This window comes from Protopterus annectens, chromosome 4.part0 (genome assembly GCF_019279795.1).
Source record: "Protopterus annectens isolate FY-2018-M chromosome 4.part0, PAN1.0, whole genome shotgun sequence".
NCBI classification, from domain to species: domain Eukaryota; kingdom Metazoa; phylum Chordata; order Ceratodontiformes; family Protopteridae; genus Protopterus; species Protopterus annectens.
In genome coordinates, this window is record NC_056733.1 from 1,090,167,752 (window position 1) to 1,090,178,164 (window position 10,413).

The window sequence follows — 10,413 nt, forward strand, 5'->3', positions numbered from 1 at the left end:
GATTTCTTTAGGTGGAGAATGTCCATCAATTCTGAGCTGGACATGGCTTTGTAAGTCAGGCAGAGATCACCTCTGAGTAAGCGATATGCCACTGAGTACAGCCGGAGTTTTTTCAGTCGGGCTGCATAGAACATATGTTTGAGGCCAGTAATCCTCTTGGTGAGCTACTTTTGTGGTCTTTCCAGCTGTTGGAAATGTCCTGTGAGGTACATCCCAAATGGGCCATTGTACTCTATGATGGGTCTAATGAGTGATGTGTAGAGGGGCACTATAACCTCTTTATTTCTATTGTGAACCCTTTAGTAATTAGATGGGCCACATAGAAGGATTTCCTAACTACTTTGGAAATATGATTGTCAAAAAAGAGATTACTATCTACCTGGGTCCCCAGATCTCTTATTACCTCTTCTGTATTAAGGGGGCTGCCACCTATGTGGTAATTCGTGGGTGTTTTGTTTTTCCCAAATGGGATGACTATGCATTTTTTGCATTTAGCTTGAGGCCATGACTTTGACACCAGGTGCCCGTCTCAGTAAGGCCCTTTTGGAGGATGTCCGTGTCAGCCAGAGAGTCAATTATGGTTCCCAGTTTGCAGTCATCGGCAATCTTGGTTAGCCATAGTCCTCCTGTGTTTGCCTGTACTTCTGAGAAGTATATGCTGAACAGTAGGGGTCCCAGGACCGAGTCTTGCGGAACACCACTTGCGACTGGTTTAGACTCAGACCTGGACCCCGCTATTCTTACCATGTGAGTTCTGTCTGTAAGCCAGTTGGCAACCCATCTCATGATGTAGGGGTTTATGTTCAGGCTTGTGAGTTTTTCTGTAATACCCGAGTGGGGAATGGTGTTGAAAGCCTTGGTGAGGTCAAGGTAGGCTGTTTGAACCACCTTTCCCTCATCTATGGCCTTGGTGACTGTCTCGAAGAAGTCAACCAGGTTTAGTAGGCACGATCTGCCCTTAACAAAGCCGAACTGGGTCGGGTCAAGTGTTTGGAGGTTCCCAATGTCTTTGTTAATGAGTTCCATGATGATGCGCTCCATAGCCTTGCAGACCAGGCTAGTCAGGCTTATGGGGCGATAGTTACCAGTGTCAGTTGTGGCCCCTCCTTTGTGGAGAGGAATAACCGTTGCTGTGCATCATTCTATGGGCACGTAGCCTGTGGAGCGGCTGAGGTTGAACAGCATGTTTAGGTGGGGGGGTTAGTTCATTCTGTAGTTCATGCAAGACGCAGCCTGGGACACCATCTGGTCCCATTGACACTGTGTTTTTGACTTTTGAAAGGGCTGTTTTCACCTGTGCGTCTGTGATTTCTGGGACACTACACTTCTCCTGCATTGTTGTGGGCCCTTTTGGAGGTGAGAGGGGGGTGACGTTTGCACTGACTCTATCTGCCAGGACGTTGGCAATATCAGTAGGTTCAGTATATTTTGTGCTATTTTGCACTAGTTCAGTGCACATCTGTGAGTTGCCACTTAGATTCTTAACATAGCTAAAGAAGGCTTTGTGGTTATCTTTTGAATCCTTGGCTATTTTTCTTTCGAAGTTAGCCTTGAATGATTTCATGAGGGACCTTAGTTTTTTACAGACACTGATCAGGGATGTCTTTCCTTTTTGGGATTTGCATTTTTTCTGAACTAGTTTCCTCCTTCTATTGTATAGCCTGTTTATTGCAGGGGTCCACCAAACTGGTTTCCTTCTCTTAGAGGAGTGAGTCTTGGTTTTGCTAGGGATGGCACGATCCATGCATCCTTGTTAGGTGCTCATAGAGTGCATTTGTAAAGGTTTCTGCATCTTGGGCAGCATTATCCTTTAGCGTGGGGGCTGTGAAACTTACCACCTCTGTCTTAAGTAAGGTGAAGTTTGCTTTAGAAAAGTTTTTTACTGTGGTTTCCTTAGCTGGGGGTGGTGGGGGGGTGTGGACATCCAGAGTGATTAGTTTATGGTCTGATCTAACCAGTGACGGGTTGACCTCCGGTGTGGAACACCTGTCGCCCATGTTGGTGATGACCAGGTCCAATATGTTTTCACCTGTGGTAGGGGAGTTTACCAGCTGATCCAGGGCATTTGAGTTGACGAATTCCAGGAAGCACTGGGCCTGGGAATTTGTACTCGAGTAGTTTTCTCAGTGAATGGTAGGGTAATTGAAATCACCCAATATCAGGGTGTTCGGTAGAACCTTCATGTTTTCTAGTGTCTCCAGAAAGGTGAAGTGGTGGTCCTGGGTCATGGAGGATGATCTGTAGCAGGCCACAATTTGCATTGCAGATTTGCCCGATGTTAGTTGCACATGTATGATATCAGAGGTATCATGCTGCACCACTAACCTGGAGGTGTAGGTATCCTTGATGAATATGGATACACCCCCTCCTTTTGTGTTTCGGTCCATGTTTTGTGGCCGAAACGTGTGGTATGAATTGTAGCCCAGTAGTGCTGGGGTGCTCTCTGGAGCCTTGAACCAGGTTTCAGTTACTACACAGATGTCGACGTTCTCCATACTGAGTGTATCGAGCGCGTGCATTTTGAGATTTAAACTCCTGGCGTTGAGTAGCATAACCCTCAGTTTTTTGTTAATTGTGCTGTTTACGGAGGTGGGTTTGACTTTTGAGCCTTGCGTAGAAAAGGCACTATGAGGGCAGCAAGAGCCTTGACCAGTATTCAAAAGCCTAGGGGTGACAGGTGCAAGCCGTCTCTTGTGAAGCAACGCGGCTTGTCGAGCATGTTGTCCCAGGCTGACAGACACTGAATCCCCTTTGAATGACACCAGAAGCTTAGCCAATTGTTGAAATTGATCATTTTTTCTTTATACTGAGGTATCATTCTTGGTGAGGGTAAGATGCTAGTCAGGGTCATACCAGCCTGGGCTGCATGATCAGAGAACTCTTCCATGTCTCTTTTCATGTAGTCCAGGAAGGTACATCTTAGGTCATTCACACCAACATGAACAATGACAGAGTCATATTTGTACTTGTTCTGGAGTGACCTGAGTGCTTGTGTTATGTGGCAGATTCTGGCTCCCGATAGGCAGCTAACCATAACCTTCTGCTTGTCCAGTCTAGTGAGTGGGACGTCAGTATGCCTGACTATAGAGTCACCTATTACTAGTGTGTTATGTATGTTATTTCACCTTAAGGGCTGTGATTGTGTGGCACACTGATTTTGTGTTTTATGTGTTGTCTGGTTTGTGATGGGATGTGCAAGTTGTTTGGGTGTCTGCTTTGGAGGTTTCTGATGCTTTTGCAGGCTTTTATTCAGAGCCTCAGAGTATGATTTTGTGTATTTGTGTATTTTTTGCCAGTGCTGTTTTAGTAGGTCTGTGTGTGGCTGGAGGTGTGGTGCAAGTGTTAACCTTCTCCTCTTGACTGTCTGTTCCAGTCTTGGGTGGAGACAGCTTAGCTTCCAGTTTGGCTGTATAATTGCATCTCTCGCATATGGTAGTGTTTTGTGGTAGGAGGAGAGGGTTGTCTGTGTACATGAGGCAGTTGTAACATTGCCTCAGGATACCCAGATTCACCAGCTGGACTGGAGAGTGCACCTGACATTGCTCTTTGGTCATGCCTGAATAGTAGGGTGAGCTGCTTAGTCGCTTGGTTGATGAGGGGTGAATAAAGAGCCTTGCCCTGCTGGGCAATCAGTGTCAGGGTATATTACTGCTTGGTATTAGGTCTGAGCAAGTGCTGGGCTGTAAGATGCTTTTTGAGTGCTTAGGTTGAGAGTTAGACTAGTTTCAATGGAAAAACTGAAGAGGAAACTTAGTGGAGCTAGGAATAATTTAACCGTACCTAACAGGCACTGCCCAGTGCGCAAAACCGTGCAAATGCGGTTTTTATAGTAGGGAAATGAAAGAGATAGAAATTAGCCCAAAATGGTCAATAAACTACTAACTTCTGGGCTGGAACCACTCCTCCAGGGACATATAGGTTGATCAAAGCTCCCCTCTCTCACAGGTGAACAGAGAAACTTATTTCTATCCAAGCAAGGTATGGGCAACTCAGAAACTAGTATCACAGCCCTGAATTCAGCACTAACCTGAAAACTGGACTATACTAGTTTAGAAAGGTGGGAAACAAGGAATTTTTTTTTTTAAAAGATAAGGCAAAACAGTAAAAAATACACTTAAAACATACTTACTATATGTAACTATTGTTGTTAAATTGCTTCATACTCGCACACGTTTGTGTTCATTTATTGCAGTAATGCTGACTGTCTCTGCAATTTTAGGCTCCCTGATTCCACCCCTTCTTTGATCACTTTACTACTTTGTTGTTATCATTGCCAGTATATCTTGAGATGGCCATGTCTGCATACCTTTTATTAACCTGCATGTTAGTTGTACTGATTTAAATTTCAGACTGTGACTTTCTTGTATATGAAGATAGGCAACATACCTTTCAACTGTCCCTGATTTTCAGGGACCCTTGATTTTGACTCAAATTTTAGGTATGCCCCTCTTAATCCCTCCGAGAATTTGTGACTGTTAAAGAAAATGTGGTGAATTGTACTTAAATAATGATGGTAATTAGTTATAAACTTGTTTTAGTTCAAAAAATGTATATTAATTCACTTTCTCTTATTCTGTCAGTGTCTCAAGTCTTATTCTGTGAATGACTCCAGTAAATAAAGCTAGTAATATTTTAAAACTGACCCTGATTATCCTCGCTTATTTCTGTATTTGTCCCTGATTCTGTTGAGATTTGCCCCTCGCTGGCTGATGAGAGCCATGAGTGTACCTCATTCGGAGGAAAGTTCCTCATCCATCTACACTGAAAGGCACTGTCACTTATTTAGTGTGTTGACATGTTAATTGATATCCATAATAAATAATACTGAAACTTTTTTTTGGTGTATCAAAGTAATATTTTAGAAGTATAAAGTAAGATATTTAACCATCTTATAAGCTTTCTAGACGAAGCTGTTAGTAAGTTGTTTGTATGTGCTCGAAATTTTGTCCATTTGCTCCCCATTATGAGAGTTACTCTTTCGCATTTTTGGAGAAGTAAGCTATGGATAAGCATCATTTTCTCTGTGTATCTACCCGACATAAAAAAAGTACAGTAAATGAAATAAATCGCAATACATTCACAGAAGTGTGCCATCCGATCCTATCCTTCAAGATATATTTACTGCTGTGAATATTGTTGTTAATTGTTCTTAGCTAAGAATAAATGCGGTAGGACATTATAAATACCATAGTCCAGCATTAACAAGCCAGAATATAAGTACAAACTATCGAATATTATGACATATGCCAGTTAAATAAAAAATGTGAAAATCTTAGTAAATCCCAAGGATTTCAGTTTATTTCTTTGTTGATGAACCGCACAATTTAAATTGCTTTTAAAAATGTAAAGAGTAGAAGTCTTGAAACAAGGCTGATGAAATTACGTGTTGTATTACAGAAATGATCTGTAGATGTCACTGCGCCCTAGGGCAAGATTTTCAGAAATACTGCTCCACCTGCTTGCAGCAAAGTGACAGAGCATGCGTGCGTAAAATGCATTTCCAGTGTGGCTGAATGGATAGTGTATATTAAAACCCGGATTAAGTGCAGCAGAACCCAAATAACTGGACATTATTACATTGTGGCAAGTAAGAAAATGATTGCGACAAAACCATCTAGAAGAATGCATGGGCAGATGGCCATTCTCGTCTTTTTAAGCTCTTGGCATCATGGTCTTGGAGATGTTAATTTCCCTGTTCCTGAGGAGCTGCCAAGAGGTGCGTTAGTAGGAAATATAGGTAAGGATTTGGGGATCAGTACAAGAAATCTTTCTGCGCGGCAGCTCCGCATCGTGTTTGGTGACGACAAACAATATTTATTGTCAGATTCTGAAAATGGGAATTTGTTTATGAATGAAATACTGGACAGAGAACATATTTGTGGTAAGAAAGTCCCTTGTTACGTTAACTTTCAAGTCATAATGAAAGAGCCGTTGGAGATATTTAGTGCAGGAATGGAAATACGAGATATAAACGACAATACTCCTTTATTTCCCGTCAGTGATTTGCATTTCAGTATAATAGAATCAGTTCGTACCGGAACAAAATTCCCAGTTCCCAGTGCCCAGGATTTAGATGTGGGGCCCAACGCTTTAAGTACGTATCGGCTGAGCGCAAACAATCATTTTTCATTGGATATGAAGAATTCATCTGATGGTGCTCTGATGGTTCAGCTGGTCCTTGATGGAGCACTGGATCGGGAACAAAAGTCAGTGCATCATCTCACACTGACAGCAGCTGATGCAGGAGTACCACAAAGGACTGGCACAATACAGATCATAGTTAATGTCCTTGATGCCAACGACAATTCCCCAGCCTTTGATAAATCCTTGTACAATGTGAATGTGACTGAATATTCACCTGTAGGAGCCTTACTGGTAAAAGTGAACGCACAAGATATGGATGAAGGTGCAAATGGAGAGATTATGTATTCATTCAGTAGTCACACACCAAACAATCTGCAAGATAAATTTGATATAAATCCATTCACTGGTGAGATTCGCCTTAAACAAATAATGGTCATAGAGGATACGCTGTCCTACAGCTTGCATGTTCAAGCTACAGACAAAGGTTCCCCGGCCCTGACGGAATATTGCAGTGTATTAGTGGACGTTATCGATATAAACAACAATGCTCCAGAAATTGTAGTAACTCATGTTTCTAGCCAGATAAGGGAAGATTCCCCATTGGCAACAATAGTTGCTTTGGTCAGTGTAACTGACCAAGATTCTGGAGTTAATGCACTTGTCACTTGCAAGATTGTGGAGAACATTCCTTTTAAACTTCAGTCCGCCAGCAGATACTATACTTTGGTAACCGATGGTCCTTTAGACCGAGAAACAGTTCCCTCCTACAACATTACAGTCACTGCTACAGATTCAGGAAGCCCCCCTCTTTCTACAGAAACATACATTGTTGTCCACGTTGTCGACGTAAATGACAATCCACCAAGATTTCCTCAAGACACCCTCAAGGTCTATGTAAAGGAAAACAATTCAGTTGGGGATTTCCTGTGCCAGATTATTGCTATGGACCCAGATTTAGACGAGAATGGCAGAGTTACTTATTCCGTTCTGGACAATAAACTTGGCAGCTTGCATGCTATGAACTATGTATCAGTAAGCACAGAAAGCGGAAATGTATATGCCAAGTCAATTTTTGACTACGAGAAACTCAAGACCTTCGAGATACTGGTTGAAGCAGTGGATAAAGGTAGTCCGTCCTTGAGCAGTACTGTAACCGTTCAGGTTACCATTGTGGACCAGAATGACAACGACCCTGTCTTCTTATACCCTTCTACAGCAAATGGTGATGTACCAGTGGAAATGGTCCCGCGTTCTGCAGAAGCAGGATTCTTGGTGACCAAGGTCATAACAGTTGATGCAGACTCTGGTCAAAACGCTTGGTTGTCCTACCAAATACTACAATCTAGTGACCCCAGTCTTTTTAATATTGATCAACAAACTGGAGAAATCAAGATCTTACGCATCATCAAGGCAGTGGATCCCAGCAAACAGAAAATTGTCATTGAAGTGAAGGACAATGGTATTCCAAAAAGGACAGCTTCTGTGACTATAGGACTAATACTGTACGATAGCTTCCCACAAATATTACCTGATTTTGGGGAGGAGTCAGAAAGTGATGCCCGATTTTCTAGTTTGAACAGGTATCTATTGATCATCTTGGTCTCAGTTTCGCTTCTGTTCATTGGGTTTGTAATTACACTTAGTTCAGTTGTATGTCGCAGACAACTTGATACAGGCAACTGGGCGTGTACCACAATTTGTTGTGAAGGCCAGTATGACCGCTATATATTAAAAATCCCAGCTCCACCTAATTCTACCCTACCTGCAGACACTGGAGAGAAAAGATATTCAGAATCGCTTTCTTATAATTACCATTACAAAGCGTTTACCGGAAATATTTCTCAAAATGCCAATGCAAGTTCTGAAACATCAGATATTAAAAACACTGGAAGTTGTGAACTCTCTTCACAAGGATACTGCCTTATGGTTCCGAATGTGGAAGGACACATTAGCAAGGAAATCAATATGGTATGTAATTAAATAAATATATACTACAAACAAGCTGAGCTGATAAGTAAAGTCTAATAAACAAAATTAGGAGTGAAGTTAAGTCCTAACATTATAGTGAAATATGAAACATGGATCACAATTGTCCAGATTTTCGTAAAATGTCCAGATTTTTGCTTACTATTTTTGGTCTGCTCCTCATAAAATTTGTAATTTTCTGGTAAATCATTGGTGATTGAAGTCAGTAAATAATGGTGTACATTTGAGGTTCAGACTTTCTTTTCCTTCAGATAATGCATGCTAACCCTAATCATGTTATTCAAACAACTTTCAAACTTTGTAAGAGCACTATTTAAAATCTGTCCCGATTTTAGGGCCTTTGTCCCCCATTATTTTAGGCTTTATCCAGATGTAGTGCCCTAAGAGAGATGCATGATGCTAACATAAAATGCAATTATAACTAAATAATTTAAATTCAGTTTTATTTTAAAGATGATGTTTAATGCCAGAAATTAATGATGTATTTGTTATTCCTTGGTTAAAATTTTATGTGATCAGTTCATGAAACCATGATTATTTGAAGAATTGGACATCTATTTTTTCTCAGCTCTTGTTGACTGATGGCTTCATGTGTGTGGATAAAAACCTATTACTAGTAGTATAACCCACATAATAGCAAAATACAGAATATATTTTGATTGAATGAAATATAAAACAATATAATTGGTGGAAAGGGTAAGCACCTGAGATAAAAGCCTAGAGTTCAGTCAGTTTGAGCATTTTATTACAATTTGGAATTGCTGTGATAAGTGGATCTGCTGATTTACAGTTACTTTGTACATTGTTACTTTCCTTACTTTGATTTCAGTTTTATTGAATTCTGGAATATTGCAATTTTAACATTTTAGCCTTTTAGTATGAAGTACTGAGTGTAAATGAATTGAAATATGCAAATACTGGACCTGTAAAGAACGCAGTGGCACTTGCAAGCAACAAGCAGGGTCTTAACATTTCCTTTTTAAACCTCTGTTGAATGCATAGAAACTGTATCATATATACTGTAAAACACAATTTCACCAACTTACGCAAAGTTGACCTTCAAAACCTGGAGTCCTGCTACAACAAAATAGCTAGGTTTGCCACCAGTCTCCCACATAAAGCCCATCATTGTACAGCTCTTCAACAACTAAACTGGCTCAAACTCCCCAACCTGTTAACATTCAACGAACTTGCCCTCACCCACAAAATTATTCACAACCCCAACCACTGCCCCTCTATTTCTACCGTGGTCCTACCACCCATCAACAGTAGGTCCCTAAGGTTTTCTGTCAAACCACTACTCAAAATAACACAGTCTCATAACTACCACGGGGACTCCCTCTACTCAAACAAAATTGCTAAGTACTGGAACTCTCTTCCACTGCACATACAAAGCACTCCCTTCTATCCATCTTTTAAATAAAAATTAAAAGAATATCTCATAAAAATCTGTCTCTGCCTCTGTTGCTCACCAGGATAATTTTTTTTCATATCTCCTAATACTCTTCACCTCCTCATTTTTCTTCTGTATACAGTTCTTGGCTGTTTGCTTCTTGGTATTAATGTCTGGCTACTCTATCATAATTTCACTTTCCTTCCTTTCTTATTGCACCTTTTGTCTCTCCAATCTTTTCACCCCTTATTTGTCTCATATTTCTATCTAGTTCCATGCTATTGTGTCACTTTCATGTTATTTCAAATTCCACACAAAGAATCTTTTTTTTTTTTTAGATTTCACATAGTTTTCCTTATATGCAATACTTTTAGCTAGTTTTACTTAGAGGTTTATAGAATGTTTAATTAATTTCTGTACTGTTCAAATTGTTTGAATTGTATTGCTTAAATTGTTTACATTGTATTATACTGTGGAGCTTTACTCCCCGGGTCTCCACTGAAAATGGGCTACCACCCCAGTCAGACACTACCCGGTAAACAAATGTAAAATAAAAAAAAGATAAAATAAAAATAAAAAATAAATATTCACAACCATCACAGTTTAAACCCTAATCATCTATGTCATTAAACCAGAAAAAACCTCTCAGATGCTACTGAAAAAAATGCCAATCACTTAGCTCCATTTTGTTTCATCCTCTACTTAAACAAATTTTCTCTTGCATCTTGCAATCTAATTGTTGTATATTTACTACAAAACATGTAATCCTTTACCATATGCTGCAGATACAGTGTACACCTGGCATACTTGCAAATATTGAGCATTGTTACTAGCATCATACATAAACCACAGCTGCAGTACCCTATCTTCTTTGGTTAAAGCATTCAAACAGCAGTTCATCATGGCTGAAATGGGTCTTCATCTGTCACCAATTAGAAACACTGCCAAAC

The 10,413-nt window shown here is 40.4% G+C and overlaps 1 protein-coding gene across 1 annotated transcript; it reads left to right on the forward strand.

Moving 5' to 3' along the window:
* The first annotated feature begins 5,492 nt into the window (after window positions 1-5,492).
* LOC122800405 (protocadherin alpha-C2-like) lies at window positions 5,493-8,064 on the forward strand. Its single transcript, XM_044069854.1, has one exon. The coding sequence runs from the start codon at window positions 5,596-5,598 to the stop codon at window positions 8,062-8,064; it is 2,469 nt and encodes an 822-aa protein (XP_043925789.1). The 5' UTR covers window positions 5,493-5,595.
* Window positions 8,065-10,413: the final 2,349 nt, after the last annotated feature.